This window comes from Dipodomys merriami, unplaced genomic scaffold, assembly GCF_024711535.1.
Source record: "Dipodomys merriami isolate MVZ:Mamm:240054 unplaced genomic scaffold, mDipMer1.0.p SCAF_3, whole genome shotgun sequence".
Lineage (NCBI taxonomy): Eukaryota > Metazoa > Chordata > Mammalia > Rodentia > Heteromyidae > Dipodomys > Dipodomys merriami.
In genome coordinates this window covers 92986979-93006990 of record NW_027204492.1, presented here as the reverse complement: position 1 = coordinate 93006990, position 20012 = coordinate 92986979, and the positions used below count along the sequence as shown (strand labels likewise).

At 45.0% G+C, this 20012-nt stretch overlaps 1 protein-coding gene across 2 annotated transcripts; it reads right to left on the bottom strand.

Annotated features, from left to right (window-relative positions):
• Positions 1 to 1118: 1118 nt before the first annotated feature.
• CUNHXorf38 (chromosome unknown CXorf38 homolog) lies at positions 1119 to 18222 on the bottom strand. 2 transcript variants are annotated; one of them, XM_070039229.1, is made up of 7 exons: positions 17971 to 18222; positions 17678 to 17812; positions 14617 to 14736; positions 11850 to 11999; positions 10858 to 11037; positions 4636 to 4798; positions 1119 to 1702 (listed from the first exon to the last, which is right to left on the bottom strand). In XM_070039229.1, exons 1-6 carry the CDS (start codon positions 18181 to 18183, stop codon positions 4637 to 4639), a joined length of 960 nt encoding a protein of 319 aa, XP_069895330.1. In that variant the 5' UTR covers positions 18184 to 18222; the 3' UTR covers positions 1119 to 1702; position 4636. The 2 variants fall into 2 exon arrangements, with proteins under 2 accessions (XP_069895330.1, XP_069895331.1); XM_070039230.1 differs by lacking the exon at positions 11850 to 11999.
• Between the last annotated feature and the right edge of the window lie 1790 nt (positions 18223 to 20012).

Sequence of the window (20012 nt, the reverse complement as noted above, 5' to 3'; positions counted from 1 at the left end):
AAAGAATGAGAGAAAGGAAGGAAGGAAGGAAGGGAGAGGGAGGGGGAGAGAAAGGGGAGGGAGGAGAGAAAGAAAGATTATTTGTGAGGCAGAGATAGGGGGATTGAGTTTTGAGGCCAACCAGAGTATAAAAAGTCCGTGAGACCCTTCTGGGTGCTGGTGGCTCATGCCTGTAATCCTAGCTAATCAGGAGGCTGAGATCTGAAGGTCACGGTTCAAAGTCAGCCTGGGCAAAAACTTCACATGAGACTTTTTTTTTTTTTTTTTTTGTCGGTCATGGGTCTTGAACTCTGGGCCTGGGCGCTGTCCCTCAGCTCTTCAGCTCAAGGCGAGCGCTCTACCACTTGAGCTACAGCGCCACTTCCGGTTTTCTGGTGGTTTATTGGAGATAGGAGTCTCATGGTCTCTCCTGCCCGGGCTGGCTTTGAACCGCGATCCTCAGATCTCAGCCTCCTGAGTAGCTAGGATTACAGGCGTGAGCCACCAGCGCCCGGCTTCACATGAGACTTTTATCTCCAATTAACCCGCAAAAGACCAGAAGTGGAAGAGTGGCTCAAGTGGTAGAGTGCCAGCCTTGAGTGAAAAAGCCAAGTCAGAGCACAAGCCAAGTTCATGCCCTAGTATTGCCACACACACCAAAAAAGGTTGCAAGACTCCATCTCAGCCAATGGGCTGGGTGAGATGACACAATGGTTGGGCATAGTGGCATGTTCCTGTCATCTTCAGTGGCATAGGGAAGCACAAGTTAGGATCAAAGCCCAGGCTGGCCTGGACATAAAGTAAGCCCCTATGTTAAAGTAACCAACAGTAAAAGGGTCTGGAGGTATGGCTCAAATAGCTGAGGGCTTGCTTAACAAGTGCAAGTTCAATTTCCACTATCAAAAATAGTCACAAGGAGCCGGGCGCTGGTGGCTCATGCCTGTAATCCTAGCTACTCAGGAGGCTGAGATGTGAGGATCGCGGTTCAAAGCCAGCCCAGGCAGGAGAGACCGTGAGACTCCTATCTTCAATAAACCACCAGAAAACCGGAAGTGGCGCTGTAGCTCAAGTGGTAGAGCGCTCGCCTTGAGGTGAAGAGCTGAGGGACAGCGCCCAGGCCCAGAGTTCAAGCCCCACGACCGACCAAAAAAAAAAAAAAAAGTCACAAGGGGCTGGGAAGGTGGCTCAGTGGTAGAGCACTTGCCTAGCATGCAAGAAGCCCTGGGTTCAATTCCTTAGTACCACATGAACAAAAAAAGCCGGAAGTGGTGCTGTGGCTCAAAGTGATAGTCTTGAACAAAAGAAGCTCAGGGACAGTGCACAGGCCTTGAGTTCGAGTCCCAGGACTGGCAAAAAAAATAGTCACAAGCAGACTAAAGGAGCACAACCAAATGGGAAGACTAAACCACAAAGCTGTAGACTCATTTGCATCCGTCCTAGTTTCATAGAATTTTAAAAATACATTTTAATGTAAAAAATAGATGCCAGATACACCCCATCCCTCTTTCCAGACTGTCCAGAGTACGTCCTTGATAGGCAGTTGAACAGGTGAAAGAGCACATCCATCTTTGCTCAGGCTTGGCATGGGGCATTTCCTCCAGGCAGAGTTCTGGGCACAGAATGTCCAAAAGCAAGCTGAGTCCGTTTAGTCCACTGGCCTTGGGAAGGAGATGGCAGAGAAGGTGGAAGTAAGGCTGGCTCCACATACCACCACAAATAGTGTCTGCAAAGTTCAGGAACAAACAGGACAAAGTGAGGAGTAGAAGACTTTGGGGTCAAAGGAACAGAGGAAGTATGAAGGAATTTGTAAGGTTTGCTTTATGTGTTTTGCATTTCCCCTAAGAGAGCTGCAATTTCCTAGTTTTTGGGGGTCAGTCATGGGACTTGAGCTCTTTTGCGTAAGGCTACCATTCTAACACTCTGAGCCACACAGTGCCACTTCCAGTTTTTTAAGTAGTTACTTGGAGATAAGAGTTTGACAGACTTTTCTGCTAGGGCTGATTACAGATGTAAGCTACCAGCACCTGCCTAATTTCACCAATTTCATGAATGAAGGCCTAGGCTTTGTTGATAATAATGAATCAACCCCTTGACTAACAAATGAATCTTTAGTCAAACATTCACCTCAAGAGGGCCAGGCCTGCACTGGGAAAAAAGGGCACAAAACCAGCTGGGACAGTGGTGGAGTTTGCATCTTGTAAATGTGCTGGCACACCGCTGCCTGCTGAGCAGTGCCACAGCAGCTGCTGTGGTGGCCTGAGCCCTCGCCCCGCCTGCGTCAAGTCTCTGCTCTCCAGCCCCCCACTAACCAGGCTAGCAGTCCCCTCGCTCTACTGCCTCAGGCTACTCAACTCTAGTAGTCACAGTTCTGTCCTAAGTGGAAAGGGCTAGAAAATGGCCTTCTAGTCAAATTTCCCTCTTGCTTTCTTCCCAAAGGAAGAGTTTTTTTTTTGGATCCGGTCGTGGGCCTGAACTCTGGGCCTGGGTGCTGTCGCTCAGCTCTTCAGCTCAAGGCTAGCGCTCTACCACTTGAGCCACAGGGCCACTTCCGGCTTTTTTTTCTGCTTATGTGGTGCTGAGGAATGGAACCCAGGGCCTCATGCATGCAAGGCAAGCGCTCTACCACTGAGCCATCTTCCCAGCCCCCAAAGGAAGAGTTTCTATCTCAACATTTACATCCTAGCTCACCCTCGGGCATCCTCGTAAGAATGACTTTCAGGCTGAGGTTATGGAGTATGTGGGGGGGGGCGGGGGGGGGCTCAGAGCACTCCATGGGAGCCCTTAGCACAGGCCTGACGCAAAGGCCTTCATCATGGTAAGCAGTTACAGTTCAGGGCCAGAAAAGACTCATCTTCGAAGTAGGAAAAAATCCCTGGGTGGTAGCAAGGTGTGGTATGAGAATATTTAATACTTTCTGATTCATATACATATACAGCGTGTTTATGAATATGAAAAAAAAATCTCTGGAAAGCCAGAAGAATGTCAAGGACAATAAACACTCCTTTTTGCTTGGGCACAGTACTTTTTTTTTTCTTTCACATAGAAAAGGATGCCTGAGCTAGAAGCCAGGGTGACTATCACAGAACAGGTTTTTGCTAAAGGATAACCTAAAATGAAAGATGGCTGGACACCAACGGCTCGTGCCTGTAATCCTAGCTACTCAGGAGGCTGAGATCTGAGGATCATGGTTTGAAGCCAGCCCAGCAGGAAAGTCTATGAGACTCTTATCTCCAATAAATTACAAAAAAAAAAAAAAAAAACCAAAAAACCGGAAGTGATGCTGTGGCTCAAGTGGTAGACTGTTAGCCCTGAGCAAAAAGAAGCTCAGGTTCTGAGTTCAAGCCCCAGGACAAGAAGAAAGAAAAAGAAAGGAAGAAGGAAGGAAGGAAGGGAGGAAGGGAAGGAGGGAGGGAGGGAGGGAGGAAGGAAGGAAGGAAGGAAGGAAGGAAGGAAGGAAGAAAGAAAGAAAGAGAAGGGAGGAAGAGAGGGAGGGAGGGAGGGGGAGGAGGAAGGAAGGAAGGAAGGAAGGAAGGAAGGAAGAAAAGAGGGTGGGAGGGAGGGGGGAGGAGGAAGGGAAGGAAGGAAGAAAGAAAGGAGGGAAGGAGGGAGGGAGGAAGGATGGAAGGAAGGAAGGAAGAAAGAAAGAAAGGAAGGAAGGAAGAAAGAAAGAAAGAAAGAAAGAAAGAAAAAGAAAGAAAATGAAAGAAGGAAGGAAGGAAGGAAGAAAGGAAGGAAGGAAGAAAAGAGGGCGGGAGGGAGGGGGGAGGAGGAAGGGAAGGAAAGAAGGAAGGAAGAAAGAAAGGAAGGAAGGAGGGAGGGAGGAAGGATGGAAGGAAGAAAGGAAGGAAGAAAGAAAGAAAGAAAGAAAGAAAGAAAGAAAGAAAGAAAGAAAGAAAGAAAGAAAGAAAGAAAAAAAAATTAAAGAAGGAAGGAAGGAAGGAAGGAAAGAAGGAAAGAAGGAAGGAAGGAAGGAAGGAAGGGGGCTGGAAAGGTGGCTCAGTGGTAGAGTGCTTGCCTTGCATTCATGAGGCTCTCGGTTCAATTCCTCAGTACCACATATACAGATAAAGCCAGAAGTGGTGCTGTAGCTCAAGTGGTAGAGTGTTAGCCTTGAGATGAATTGGTGAGGGACAGTGCCCAGGCCCAGAGTTCAGGCCCCATGACTGGCAAAACAAAAAAGAAGGGGAGAGGGGGGAGAGGGGGGAGAGAAGGGGGAGGGAAGGAATGTACTCATTTTCTCTGAGAAAAGAACAAGTAAAATCTTGAAGATGGTTACTTGGGTTAACCAGTATTCCTTATGAAAATCACCCGAATGCTATTAATCCCACAGTAAGAGCTGGGCATAGCTGGCACTATTTGGTGGCAGAAATACTTCAGGTTTTATATTTTTAAAGTTGATTCACCTAAGGCCAGACTAGTGACTTCAGGTCCATCTAGCTAAGAAAGCTGGCAGAGTTGACGTTCAACGCCTTCACAAATGTAAGAGCCATTAATTAGAGAAAGAGCACAAAGCTCAGTGGCCTTCCTTTGAAATAATGAGGGCGTAGGGGAACCAGGTTAGACTGCTGTATTCAGTATGGCTTCACATAAGAGAACAGACATCAAAGAGGCAAGGCTATTGTGTCCTTATTTAAACATCCTATGCCTAAACCTCACCTCACGCCTTCCTTTCAGGTGTCTGGCTCTCAGCTTCCTTTGAATCTGGTTTTTGATGCTGTAGATAGAGGCTGTCTAGCTTCTCTATATCGTCTGTAAGACCCTTTCTAAGATCTTCATTGTTTCTCAGAAATTCCTTTACCATTTCCAGTTGAGTTGAGATCTGCAAGAGAAGATCATACAAAGCACAGCTTAGGATAATTTTTTTTATAGCAGACTTATAATTCAAATGACAAACTTTAGCAGCTTCAAGACTAGCATGTGGGGCTGGGGAACAACCAAGTGGCAGAGGGCATGCTGAGCATGCGTGAAGCATTAGGTTTCATCCCCAGCATGTGCCTGCCCTCTGCAACCTGAAGAACTATTGCTGCCCCTTTCCATCAAGAAACCTTGGCTACTAGAATTTCATGTATAGATAGCTGGACCCTGGGGGGTCACGTCTGTAATTCTAGCTACTCAGGAGGCTGACATCGGTGGATCACAGTTTGAAGTCAGCCTTGGCAGGAAAGTCTGTGAGACTCATCTCCAATAAACGTCTATATAAAAACAAAACAAAAAAGCCAGTAAGCGGAGCTTTGGGTCAAGTGGTAGACCACTAGCCTTGAGCAAAAGAAGCACAGAGATAGCACCCAGGCCCTAAGTTCAAGACCCAGGATCAGCATGGGCATGTACATACACATACACACAGAGAACCTGTCTACATAGAAAATCAGGAACAAAACACATTTTAAAAACAACACTACAACTGATGTGGTGTCGGCTTGTTTCCTTATGTGTTTCTGCTGTATTTACATGAAAAGGTTTTGTCTTACACACTCGTACCTGCAAACATGCATGTGTATATGATATAGAATGACGCCTTTTCCTTTTGAGTTTTTATGTGTATATTTAGTGGTTATATATACACAGAAAATTCACAGTAATAAATGTAAAAGTACAAAATTCAAAATCTACACAGTAGATGCTAAAAAGTCAGTTATCTTCCAAACTCTTTTCCCTAGTTATCTAGGTACCTCTCCCTAGAGGTAATGAACCACCTCTTCCTCAGACATCCCATGCATTTACACGGGAATGTGTGTGCGGACTTCATTCATTTTTTTTTGCTCTCTCAGCTTGCTTGTTCAGCTGCTAGCACTATTCCTTAAGTTAGCTTGGTTTTGTGTATGTGGTTGTATGTGTGCCCAAATTGTGGCTTGAACTCAGAGCCTGAGCACTGTACCTTAGGTTTTTTGCTCAAGGTTGGAGCTCTACCACTTGAGCCATAGCTCAAGTTAACTAGAGATAAAGGACTCTCATAGAAGCCGGGGGCCAGTGGCTCATGCCTGTAATCCTAGCTACTCAGGAGGCTGAGATCTGAGGATCACGGTTCAAAGCCAGCCCGGGCAGGAAAGTCCGTGAGACTCGTATCTCCAATAAACCACTAGAAAACCGGAAGTGGCGCTGTGGCTCAAGTCTTAGAGCACTTGCCTTGATCTGAAGAGTACAGGGATAGCACCCAAGCCCAGAGTTCATGCCCTATGACGGACAAAAAAAGGGAGGGGGGCTCTCATAGACTTTCTTGATGAGGCTGGCTTCAAACTAAGAACCTTAGACCTCAGCTTCCCAAGCAGCAGAGATTACAGTGTAAGCCACTGGCACTTGGCAGCCCAGAATTTTGCTAGTCATTTTGGAGATGGAGCTTTGTGGACTTTTCTGCCTTAAATTGTATTTTACCAGTCTCCATATCCCAAGTAACTGGGATTATACGCATGAAACACTCCGCCCAGCCAATCTCATTGTTTTGTGTCTTTTTATTTTTTTATTTTTATTTTTGGGTCCAGTTGTGGGGCCTGAACTCTGGGTCTGGGCGCTGTCCCTTAGCTCTTCAGCTCAAGGCTAGTGCTCTACCATTTGAGCCACAGCGCCACTTCCGGCTTTTTTCTTTTTTCTTATGTGGTGTTGGGAATCGAACCCAGGGCCTCAGGCATGCAAGGCAAGCACTCTACCACTGAGCCACCTTCCCAGCCCTGTTTTGTGTCTTTTTAAAAATTAGTATAAATTAATTGCACAAAGGGGTTTCGTTGTGATATTTATATACTTGCACATGTGTATGTATGTCAGCCTTGTTGTTTTTAGTAGTTTGAATAGTACTCCAACTATGGATGAGTTATATTCTTATGTATTTTGAACCTGTTCAGAAAAGTAATACTGCAATAATTAACTGATATATGTGTTATTTTGCATAAGTGACATGTCAGCTTGTAGGATCCAAGTCACATTGAGGTTTCTACTTTACTTTGTATTGATTTTGGTCAAAACTACCATGTGTAGAGGTTGTACCAATTTAAATTCCTCTGAGCAACCTACTTCTAAACACTACAGCTAGTACAAGAAGGTACTCATGTCTGGGACAATTATTTTAGCTTCAGAGCAATACAAAATCAAATGGAAGCTTAAAAAAAATTTCCGGGGGGCTGAGAAGGTGGCTCAGTGGTAGAGTGCTTGCCTTGCTTGCATGAGGCCCTTGGGTTCAACCACATAAGCAGCACATAAGCAGAAAAGCCAGAAGTGGCACTGTGGCTCAAGTGGTAGGGCACTAGCCTTGAGCTGAAGAGCTGAGGGAAAGTGCCCAGACCCAGAGTTCAGCCCCCATGACCAACAAAACAAACAAACAAATAAAATAAATAAAATTTACTGGGACTGGGGCTGTGGCACAGTACTGGGGAGCAGTTTAGCATGCACAAGGTCCTGATTTGATCCTTACACCACATAGTAAACTATAAATGATTAAGAATGGAGAAGGCCAGCATATGATAAATTATACAGGTCTTTAGGTATTCACACACAGTGAGACCAAAGGAGGATACTCAAGCAGCAGTGGTACTCACTGGACACTATGTTGAAAATGAACTATACAATTTGTGGGTGGGAATGGGAGGGCAAAACTGGGAGAGAATGAGGGAAGGGGTGACACTCTCCAAAAAGAAATGACTCTACCTGACTTATATAACTCTAACCCCTCTGTACGTCACCTTTATAATAACAATAAAAAATAGAAATAAAAAATAAACCAGCAGCATTTGTCCTCTTTCTTAGAAGCAACTGAAACAATGGTACGTTTTGCAATTGACAGTCTTTTACATTCACCGAAATGTGGCCTTATTGAGTCCTCTGACTTTGAAGACTAACTCCAAAGAACCTAGATAATCTATGGTACTGACCTCCCAGAATATATCATGTCCCAAACATGTGGAAAATCAGCCTTCAACTTATTTGAGATAACACGCTAATCAATCCCAATACATATTATTTTAGTACCAGTACTGGTACTTGAACTTAGGGCCTTGTGTTCTCACTCAGCTTCTTTTCATTCATGGCTGTTATTCTATCACTTGAGTAACTCCTCTAGTCTAGCATTTTGATGGTTAATTGGACTTTGCAGGCTTTTCTGCCCAGCTGTCTTGAAGTCACAATTCTCCAGGTTTTAGTCTCCTGAGTAGCTAGGACTATAGGTGTGAGCTACTGGTGACAGGCTCTAACATACATTCTGATTAATGGCAATAAGAGGAGAAATACTGTGGTCTGCTGAAGAAAAAGCATGAAAAGCGGGAATTTATCAACTCTAGACAGATTCTGTGATCTGGAGGACAGCCATTTAACCCCTTTGTCTCCCCTGTAAACCAGATCCTGAGGTTGGAAATGTAGTTGCCAGTGCCTCAGAGAGTCTAGATCTATAGCATAGCACAGGCAAAGCCACAGGACCAGAACAAGGAGCCTGAGCCAACCGAACACCCCAGTGCCAATTTCTTGGGGCTCTGGTTTCACCTGTACAGCAGGGGAGATGTTCAGATGATTGTAAGACTCCCTTCCAGCTATCAAAGGAAAGACTTCTGGCTTAGATTGGTTGCTGTACGTATTTTGCTCCTTATCACAGAGAGAAGTGAAACTCACTTGAGAGAAAAAAGCAAGCAGTTAATGACATGGGGGAACTTAGTCTTGTTCCTCACTTGTCTTCCCTTTCTCTACCATGCTTCTAAAAGAAGTAGGAGGAAGGAAGGGTCTAATGATATTTTAAAACAAAGTACATGTAGACTTAGAAAAGAGATGATTTAATATGCTAAGGCCATTATTTAAATTAAAAAAAAAAAAACGAACAGTAGAAGCTGGGCATTGGTAGTTCATGCCTGTAATCATAACTACTCAAGAGGCTGAGATCTAAGGATCATGGTTTGAAGCTAGCCTGGACAAGAAAGTCTGTGAGACTCCTATCTCCAATTAACTACCAAAATAAAGCTGAAAGTGGAGCTATGGTTTAGTGGCAGAGCACTAGTATCGAGCAAAAAAGCTCAGTGGCAGTTACCCAGGCCCTGAGTTCAAACCCCAGGACCAGCACATAATGAAACAAAATTAACAACAAAAAACTGGGTAGGTGCCAGGTGCTGGTGGCTCAAGCCTGTAGTCCTAGCTATTCAGGAGGCTGAGATCTGAGGATCCCGGTTCAAAGCCAGCCTGGGCAGGAAAGTCCATGAAACTCTTTTTTTTTTTTTTGTCGGTCGTGGGGCTTGAACTCTGGGCCTGGACGCTGTCCCTCAGCTCTTCAGCTCAAGGCGAGAGCTCTACCACTTGAGTTACAGCGCCACTTCCGGTTTTCTGGTGGTTTATTGGAGATAGGAGTCTCACGGTCTCTCCTGCTCGGGCTGGCTTTGAACCGAGATCCTCAGATCTCAGCTTCCTGAGTAGCTAGGATTACAGGCGTGAGCCACCAGCGCCCGGCTGTGAAACTCTTATCTCCAATAAACCACCAGAAAACTGGAAGTGGCACTGTGGCTAAAGAGGTAGAGCGCTTGCCTTGAAGAGCCAAGGGACAGCACCCAGGCCCAGAGTTCAAGCCCCACGACCAACAAAAAAAAAAACAAAAACAAAAACAAATTGGGTAGGCATACCCAAACACATGAAGACTGAAGCATCAGATTAAAGCCAAAATGGTTAATATTAGGCTTATTTACCAGGAAGGAGCGGGATGTAATGAATAAAACATACACTTTGTATTAAATACTCTGTGTTAAACAAGGAAATAGGCAAATCTACTTGCTTTAGACAAGTAGATGGTAAAGGATAAGTCCTGGATGTCCTGGCGACTGAAAATTCTAACTCAGCCAGGTCTGGAATCTACAACTGTCCATTTTTTTTTTCTTTTTTTGTTTTTTGTGCTGGTCTTAGGGCTTGAACTCAGGGCCTGGGTGCTATTCCTGAGTTTTGTGCTTAAAGCTAGTGCTCTACCACTTGAACCACAGCTCCATTTCTGGAGCTAAATGGAGTTCACTGGAGATAAAAGAATCTCCTGAGTAGCCAGGATTACATGCATGAGTAACGGGCGCCTGGCAACTGTCAGTTTAATGCCTTGCTTGTAATAAAGAGGACTTAAGCCTTCACTATTCCTTTTCAGGTCTGAGACCATTACTAGCTTGCAGGTCCTAAGAGAGAAACCTTAATGATCTTCTAGTCCCTCTCTCCTCCTTCCAGTCTCATGCCACATCCAAGTTTTGTATCAGGCCACTAAGATCCATCAGGCTCTACAAAGTCTCTAGAATGTGGCTCTGCCTCCATAACCCACCTTCCCTTACACAACCACAAGAGCCTTGTCCCTTGGCTATTCATCTAACTCCCAATTGTGACAAAAGTTTACTTCCTAAAAGCTACATGTGATGTAATGGATCTTTCTTGCTTAAGAACATATGGGTCCCTCCTGCTTTTAGGAATAAGCTTTTGGTGTGGTGTAGAAAACCTTCCTACTTAACCATATGTCCTGAACTCACCTGGTTATTGTCCAGGGCAACACTGGTCTTCATACTATTCCAAGGGTTGTTTCCCTCTGTCAAAAGTGCCCTTTTCCCCTGCTAATTTGCCGAACCCTTACTGAATATGAGTTTCAGATCATATTCTCCTTTTTTTTTTTATTCAGCCCTTCTCCTTTTTTTTTTTGGCAATTCCTCTGAGATACCCAGGATCCTCCTCCTTGTTCAGAATCTTGTAAAAGTCGTTACCTCATTATTCTACTTTACACACACTTTAGACCCTCAAGGGCTAAAGTGAAAATGTCTGTCACAATACCCACCTGTGTCAAAAGCATATTCACTTTTGGAAACAACTTCACTTTTAGATCAGAAACCTAATTGGCTCTGGGTCTAAACTGGCTCCTCCTCCTCCTCCTGGTACCTTTCTTTCCGCAATCCACACCCTTACCTCTGTGGGCCACACCTCTTGTTCTTCTGCTTGAAGACGCATCTCTTGCAGTTTTTCCTTTAGTAATTCCATTTCGATTTCATTGATTTGGCTCACACTCAGGTAACTTCCTAGTTCACATTCACACCCGTCTCGCTGGTCTTCCTCAGGAATGTAAACAGCCCAGTCTGATGTCAACAGCTATGGGAGGATCAGAGATACATGTACGGATATATTCATTCTTTAAATGTATTACTATTTTTATTGCTGAGGATGGCACACAAGACCTTGCACATGCTGGGCAAGTGCTCTACCACTGAGCTACATCCTCAGCCCACTGAACTGCCTTCAAAGTCAAGACATTCCAGTTGATTACTCATCGCATTGTTAAACTAAACACTATCAACTGGATCTATGTTAGCCATTACTACAGAAAAGCTCATTAGCTCAGCAGAATTCCAGACCTCCTTTGGCATTCTTTCCCTTGCTTATGTCCTAAACTTTGGTGTAGACTTGGGGAATGTGGCTCAGTGAAATATCATGTACCTAGCATGTGTGAAACCCTGGGTTTCATCCCCAACACCACAAGATAATAATACAGTCTTTCATGTGGCTCAGTGGTAGAGTGGTTGCCTAGACTGGGTTCTAGACATGGGTTCCACCTCAATATTGTGACATAAATAATAATTTAGTTTAAGCTGGGTGCTGGTGACTCACACTTGTAATCCTAGTTACTTAGGAGGCTGAGATTTGAGGATCACGGTTTGAAGCCAGTCGGTTTGAAGCCAGTCGGAGCAGAAAAGTCCTTGTGAGACTCTTATCTCCAATTAACCACTCAAAAACTAGAAGTGGCACTGTGGCCCAAGTGGTAGAGAGATAGCTTTGATGACAAAGAATTCAAGCCCCATAACTGAACTTTTAAGTTTAAATCTAGTATCACATTTTAAACCAGTGACTGCCTGTTTATGATCCCTAGTTCTGAATGCCAGGACTGTTAAATATGATTTTTTCACCTGTTCTATTCTGGAGTATACTGCCACAATCTCCGGGATAGTCTTAAATTCACTCAGAAAATTTTGAATCTTCATCTGAAAATCTGTAAGCCACATAGATGACACTTTCATCTCTGAAGAGTGCATGATCTCATTACGACATTTAATCACCTATAGAAAGACAAAAAGATAAAGCCTTCAAAATGGAGATCTTGCGACTTCAAAGAAAAACCACAAAGCCAGGCTCTGGCTGATCCTAACTACACAGGAGGCTGTGATCTGAGGATCACAGTTCAAAATCAGCCTAGGCAGGAAAATCTATGAGACTCTTATCTCAAATTAAACACCAAAGAAACTGGAAGTGGGGCTGTGGCTCAAAGTGATAGAGCGCTTGCCTTGAGCAAAAAAGCTGAGGGACCACTGTCCCTGAGTTCAATCCCAATGACCAACAACACAAAAAGAAAAATACAGAAGGGCTTTGGTAAATATAAAGCCGCCAAGCATGGTCTCCAGGTGAGAAGGGCTGCCCTTTTCTTGAGTCCACTGTATAATCTGGCATAGAGAACAGTACAGCTTATAGAATCCAGCCCCCAAGTCACACTTCTATTTCATTTCATCCTGTCCACAAAAGTAAAGTCCTCCCTGGGTCACAAACCAAAATGCTTTCAAGAGAAATTTGACACTGGCCACAAGCAACAGCCTGGACAAAAGAAGAGATGGAATAGAGACAACTGGAGACTCTCTCTGTTAAAGGGGCAGCTTTTTATTTAACTTGTGACCTGTTACTGTGGGAGCTATGTGAGTCTAGAGTGTTCTGCTATGTGTTACAGAGCCTTCAGATTTCTCAAGAAAAGTTAGAAATTCTGATTTTTATGACAATTAAAAAAAAAAAGAAACACCAGGCAGTACAAATAAAACATGACTGTAAGTCGGATTTTGTCCATAGAATAAAGTACCATAAAGGCTTTGAAGGTATGTTTAATCCAGTGCCATATGAATAAGAAATTAACCAGGGTAGGAAATGTCAATAAATCAGCTGGATGTTGTGGCACCCACCTGTAATCCTAGCACTTGACAAGCTGAGGCAAGAGAATTATGAGTTTTACACCAGCCTGGGCAACATTTTTTTTGTCTGTTTCAAAAAAAAAACATTAAAAAGAAAGAAAACAAACTCAAAATAAGTTTACAACTACCCTTTATCCTTGAAATGTCATATCTGGTTAGATATTTTACATTCCCCCAAATCTCTTAACTTAAAACAGGCTGCCAAAGATGACATATTTTGGCTCCGGATATACTATCTATAGACTGAAGTAGACAAAGTGAAAAAAATTATTTACTGTGTGTGTGTGCACATGCACATGTGGCTTCTGCCAGTTCTGGAGCTTTGAACTCAAGGCCTGAGCATTGTCCCTGAGCTTTTTTTGCTCAAGGCTAGGACTCTACCACTTGAGCCCTGGTTCCACTAGTCCTTTTCGGTAGTTAATTAGAGATAAGAGTCTTGTGGATTTTACTGGCTCCAAATTGTGATCCTTAAATCTCAGCCTTCAGGCTAGATACCAATGACTCACACCTGTAATCCTAGCTAATCAGGAGGCTGAGATCTGAGGATCATAGTTCAAAACTAGCCCAGAGACTCTTATCTTCAACTAACCACCAAAAAATCAGAAGTGGTGCTGTGGCTCAAGTGGTAGAGCGCTTGCCGTAAGCTAAAGAGCTCAAGGACAGCGTCCAGGCCCAGAGTTCAAGCCCCATGACCAAGAAAAAAAAATCTCAGCCTCCTGAGTAGCTAGGATAACAGGCATGAGTCACTGGTGCCTGGCAAAAATATAATTTTTTAAAAAATAAATATTTATAAACAAATAACATGGAGTTCCAAGAAATCAAATCAAAGAAGTTTCCTGGTATGGAAAACAGTGACAAAAAAAATCAACTTTTGCTTATATTTTATGAAAAATAGTGCTAAAGCACAACTCACATAGTCTTCCACATTCAAAGGGGAAAGCACTGTTATAAGTCTGCCTCTGTGAGGTCACAAAAGATCTTCAATCTTTCCACCTGCTGTCATGCTGGCAAAATATGTCATTTTCTCTACATATTATAAATAATCCAAGGATTCCATAGGTGCTTTTTAGTGCTTCTCAGAGTAATAAATGTGGTAAATTTTCCTATGGTGAACTAGTGAAAAATCTCACTCTCCCAGAGGCAAGCTGAGAAGCATAGTGATCTATTCTGACAGTGTTCTGCATTCCTGCCCATATTTTCTTCAGTTCTACATCATTTGGTCTTGTAACTTTGTAGCCAATGAAATTCTGAAGGGCAGGATTCAAATGCTGGCATACACACAACAGAATGATGCTCTGGCTGTCTGGTTATTAGTAGTACTGGGGATGGAAGCCAGGGCCTTTTCTTTTAATACAGAACATTACTTTGTTTCTGTTTGTGGAAGAACCAGCAAGTGGCCCAATAACAAGCTGCCAGGAAACCTGCATTATGAAGCGTAGGTTCTTCCTTAGTTCTTGGCTGAATTCATACTGTGTTTCTTGGGCATCACAGCAGGTGCACACAATATGAGCCCCATGAGCCTGCTTAGTAATGCCAACTTTGGACTGAGATCTCTCTGTCTGACTCTGTCTCTGTCTCTTTCTCTCTCTGCATACCACCATTCTGGGGGGAAACTGTGCTAGGCCTGCAGGGCTGGCTTAACTCACAGGGTATCTCACCACTGGCCCTCCCTGTAACCAACCTAACTGACTCAGTGCATGGCTTTCCATCTGACAGCTCTTACCTCTGTGACTTTCTTCCGATCAACCACAAAGTGATCGCAGGAATTGATGAGACTCAAAAGAGCAACAGCATCACACTCCTCAGGTCCTCGTTTGTCTGCCAGTCCTCGGGGCATGAAGGCCTATAGAAAGGGAGGCATGAGGGGCACCTCATTCTCCTCCAACTCTAGGAGCTGGAGAGGCAGTGACTCATCCATTCCCCAAAGGATGATGGAAAGTCACTTACCCACCAAAGGCTACATGGTAGAGTAGCATGTGTTCAAAATGTAAGTGGGGAAAATAGAGTCATGGTTAAGCTTTGTCCAAGAGCTATTAGATACAGCCACTGTAACTTTTCTTATCCTGTCTTAGGGGCATAGAAGCTCAAAAGTAGAACTTATCTTATTTGTTCCTGACTGAAATCTCAGGAGCCAAATTGTTAACGGAAGACTTGCAAATTACTAATCCTCAGATGTATTAATGTCAATAAATGAGGGATGACTGCCATCATCTATCTCAAAGGATGCAGTGAGAATGAACTAAGGTATTGGCAGGTAGAGCACTAGCAGTAACTGGCACATGGTAATGAAGGGACCAGCTGGGTGCTAGTGGCTCATACTTATAATACTGGCTACTCAAGAGGTTGGGATCTGGAGGACTGCTGATTGAAGCCAACCTGGGCAGTAAAGTCCTAGAGACTCTATCCAAAACAAAACAAAAGCAAACAGCAAACAGGCAGGGCTGGAGGTATGGTTCAAGTGGTAGAGCAACAGCCAAGCAAGTTCAAAGTTCTGAGCTGTAACTCTAGTATCATTAAACACACACATATAATGGCAATCATCATGTTGGCAATGCAAAGTGAGTAGGACCTACACAAGTATTACAAAGGGAATCCTAGGATCTGTGATGCCAGAGACACCAGAAGGCTTCATTTCATAAATGAAATGAAATCTGTACCAAGATTTTATGACAAGGACTACAACAATGATGTGGTATAGCAAAGCTTGGTGCTCTTCCACCTGATCCATGCTTTCAACCCTCATTTCTCTTGAGTATTTGTCAGTCATATGGTAACTGTTTAATCTTTTCTTTTTAATTAAATAAGGGCTGGGAAGGTGGCTTAGTGGTAGAGCGCTGGCCTTGCATGCATGAAGTCCTGGGTTTGATTCCTCAGTATCACATAAACAGAAAAAGTCAGAAGTGGTGCTGTGGCTCACATGGTAGAGTGCTAGCCTTGAGCAAAAAGCAGCTCAGGGACAGTGCCTAAGCCCTGAGTTCAAGCCCCAGGACTGGCTAAAAAAATTATATAAACTGAAATAATAGTAAAGTTATTTGAGTAGTGATGGTAATAGCTGGGAAGAATATGGACAGCTGAAGACTCAGAGTCCTTGGACAACTAGAAGAGAATAACACCAGCACACATGTGGAGGGGATAGGGCATAGGAAAAGTGAGCTAGTACATTTGACAAAAACATGAGGACGTTTGTGTTTGGGGGTAAGAGTAGGGGGAACAGGAGGAAGGGCTTGGTGAGGATAGCTTCAGGAACAGTTGGCTTCAGGAACCTGAAGGCAGAGGCAGGGATGTGGATCAAGAATGAAAGTGCACCCAGTCAGCTTCCTCAGCAGAAGCAAAGGACGGTGTCTTTAAGGTTGGTGGTCATAGGCCAGGCAAGTTCAAAGAAAGGAGAGAAGAATGTAAGATAGCTGTACCTTTGCAGCTAATTGCTAATGGATGGTAGAAATTCAGCCAGCTGAAATGTGAAAGGCAGGCAGGAAGGCAGGGGTTGCTGGGTATTGAGAAGCAGCGGGAGCATCACAGAGGTAACAGTAAATGGACAATGGGTCAAGGAGAGGAGTGTTTGAATAAGTGTGGCAAAGTCAAGCAGGGATGTTGGACACCAACTACCTGTGTCAACAAGGCTGGAGTGTGAATATGCAAGGGGGAGGTGATGATCAAGGATGCTAGAATAGGAAGTTCAAGAAAGAAGAGGATAAGATTGAAAGGAGAATGTAAACCTGGTTTGGGACTAACTTTACATGTGACCAGCAACAAGAGAAGGAAAGATTGGCAGAATCAGGTAGCATGGGTTGTTAAGAGGATTGGGAGAAGCAAGGGAGACCAACTAAGAGAAGCCATAGTCAATGAGGAACGAACACAAGTGGGGAGGAGGGTATAATTGTGGTCCGTGAGTCTGGGAACTATAGACAGTCCAATTCCCTCATTTTCCAGGTTAGGAAAGAGGAGCTGGCTTGTTACACCAGCAGCTGAGCTGAGCCTCATCCACACTGACTCCCCAAGTTGATTTGCTTTAGGAAGCCACTTTTGGCTGCCATCTCCATGCACTACTGGGCTTCTGACAAACATAAAAAAGTCCAGAGACTGGGAATCTGGCTTAGTGGTAGAGTGTGTGCCTAACATTCATGAAGCCCTGGGTTCGATTCCTCAGTGCCACATAAACAGAAAAAGCCAGAAGTGGTGCTGTGGTTCAAGTGGTAGCATGCCTAGCGTTCAGCACAGAGAGGCTCAGGGACAGCTCCCAGGCCCTAAGTTCAAGCCCCCAGGAATGACAAAAGAAAAAAGAAAAAAAGAAAAAAAAAGAAAATTCCTAAATCAGCCTAGGTGTATGTCAACCACCTGGTCAAGACCTGAGGACAGGCCTAATTAGTAAGTTTTTATCTAGCTACTTACCTCATTTACACCTTCCAAAGTTTTATTCCATAGCCGGGGGGAGGAGGGGGAGGAGGTTACTTAGGGTCCTTTCTATTTTATCTAAACTTCCCTTAACTTGCTCTGCCATCTTCATGGCAGCTGTATTGTCCAAATGAGCCATTCAGTAAAGCCTATTCTCCAACACTCCTTCCCCTGGTTCCTTGCTTGTGCTCAAGATGTTCGGGTCTGCATCTTCCCTAAAGCTCAGCTAGCACGGGCAGCGCAGACTGGTAGAAGAAACTTTCTACCTCACTGAACTGTGTCGGGTGCACTAGATGCTATGTAACCAACCAATCAACTTGCATTATGGCTCTAGAAGGCGCAGAGACCCACCCACCAGTTGCCCCCTCACATCCCAGTCGCAGCCCCCTTACCTTGGCTACTTCCCAAGCGTCGAGGGGCCAGCGGCCCGGCCGGCAGTTTCCCCAGTACACGTCTCCATTTCTGTGAACGTGATGTCTCAGAATCTCCTGTTTCCACTCGGCACACACCTGACACTGAGGCTGAAACTACAGAGGGCGGTGGTGAGGAGGGGCACAGGAAGAGGGGGCGGCTCCTGGATCGCAGTCTGCCCCGCCTCAGGGAGGGAAGGGAACGCTGCACCTCCGGAACTGGGACGGGGAAGGGGAATGGGGGGGGGGGGGTTGGAGTCGTGGTCAAGGCTCACCTGGCGAGCGCGGGGGTGGCACCGGGAGCCGCCGCTGCAAGTGGAACGTCCCAGGCCGGAGGCTGTGGCGAGTAGGTCGCGATGAAAGGAGAGCATCTCGCGACCGACGAAGCCCTGCAGGCAGCCCCGCAGCAGCAGCAGGCAGTGTCCTGCCTTCACCCAGTTCTTGTACTCCGTGCAGTTAAGACGCGCGGACAGCTCCGACAGCACCATGTTTCGCCCAGAGCCCCAGGGGATGTGGGGGCGGGGAGGCTAGTGGGTTGAGGGCAACAGTGCGCATGCGCTAGCCCCTAGGCAGTGTCTAAGGCGCAGGCGCGATCCCACTAGGGACCGCCCCCACGTGCTGTGGCCGTGGAGCTGGCGTCATTGGTCTCGGGCGGGGACTTTCCGTTTTCCTGGAAGGGCCAACTCCACCCCTTAAGTGAGCCACTGACGTTTGCCCTGGCAAACATTAACACGCCATCAAAACCCCTGGTTGCCTTGCCACCTCTAGTTGAAACTCACAGGCTATCTTTTCCCCCTACTGAATCCTGCCAGGCCCCTCCCCTGATGTGCAGCTCCTGTTTTCACTCCTTTATTGTAGAGATGTAAAGTGCTCAGGGGATCTTTCTTGAATTCTTTGTATTCCTTGCATTGTGCAATTCTATTAAATTAGCTCGTTCGTAGGCCCACAGACTAACTCAACCACTGGCTGCCCACACTGCACACCTACTGTGCTCCACCTGTGTGCCAGGCTGACACAAAGCTCCACGACTAGGCTACCTGGCAGGAACGAACAGGATACCATATTGATCGGATTCTCAAGGGTAGCACAGCCCCAAGCATCCTGAAGCATTGGCAAAGGCCAATGATTAGTTAAAAGACTTTTCAGTTTTAAGTCAGTCTGATTTAAGTTCCAAGTAAATGCCACAGAGGTCAGAAATCATTATCCTGTCAACTTCAACTGACCAATCATGTTTTGGTTTCTTTCTTTTCTTTTTTTGCAGTTGGTCCTGGGACTCAAATTCTGGGCTTGGGCACTGTCCCCGACACTTTTTTGCTCAAGGTTAGTGCCCTAGCACTTGAGCCACAGGTCCACTTACAGCTTTCTCTGATATTATTCGTGAGAAGAGTGTTAGGGACCTTCCTGCCCTGGCTGGCTTCAAACTTGTGATCATCAGATCTTAGCCTCTGGACTAGCTAGGATTACAGGCGTGAACCACTGACTCTCCGCTATGTTTTGGTTTCTTTCTTTCCTTTTCCTTCTTTTCTATTCTTTCTTTCTCTTTTTTCTTTTTTTGTCAGTCCTGGGACTTGTCAGGGGCTGGGTGCTGTCCCTGAGCCTCTTTGTGCTCAAGGCTAGCGCTCTACTAATTGAGCCACAGAGCCACTTCTGGCTTTTTTAAGTAGTTTATTGGAGATAAGTCTCACAGGGACTTTTCTGCCTGGGGTGGCTTCGAACCTTGATCTTCAGATCTTAGCCTCCTCAGATCTTGGCCTCCTGAGTAGCCAGGATTACAGGCGTGAGCCACCAGCGCCCAGCTTGTTTTTTGTTTCTTTTAGTGCATTTCTTGAGCTTGGTAAATGTGTCAAAATTGTATGTATTCAAGTTTCCCCTTACTGCCAGGCTCCTATGTAGAGGCATAGGGTTTAGGAACACTAGCTCTGGACCCAAATAGCCTCTTCTTAGTGGTTTGCCCTTTAGGGATAATTTCATCACAAGAAAATTACTTCATTTTTTGTGGTCTCTTTATCATCTGTAAAAGGAGGATACTGACACCTCATAGGGTAACTGGGAAATTAAATAGACATGCCAGGGACAAATATTAGCTACCATTTGTTCTTGATCTAAATATACACATTAAACAGTCAGTTACATTCTTAGATAAGGTAAATAAACAACTCACTGGCCACTTGGATGTGAAGGCTAGAAAACTAAGCAGGTCATAGCTTTCCCGGAGATAAAACTGCACAGTGTGGGCTGGCCTCCTCCTAAGGGAACTTATATACCTTCCATCACCCTGGCCATTCCCACCAAGCCAAATGAAAAAGAAAACCCCACT

Coding starts and splice junctions, on each gene's coding strand:
- CUNHXorf38 (XM_070039229.1), bottom strand. CDS start 18,183: ATGGTGCTGTCGGAGCTGTCCGCGCGTCTTAACTGCACGGAGTACAAG. Junction 17,813..17,970: donor GCCACCCCCGCGCTCGCCAG/GTGAGCCTTGAC, acceptor CGCCCTCTGTAG/TTTCAGCCTCAGTGTCAGGT. Junction 12,000..14,616: donor ATCGGAAGAAAGTCACAGAG/GTAAGAGCTGTC, acceptor GTCTTTCTATAG/GTGATTAAATGTCGTAATGA.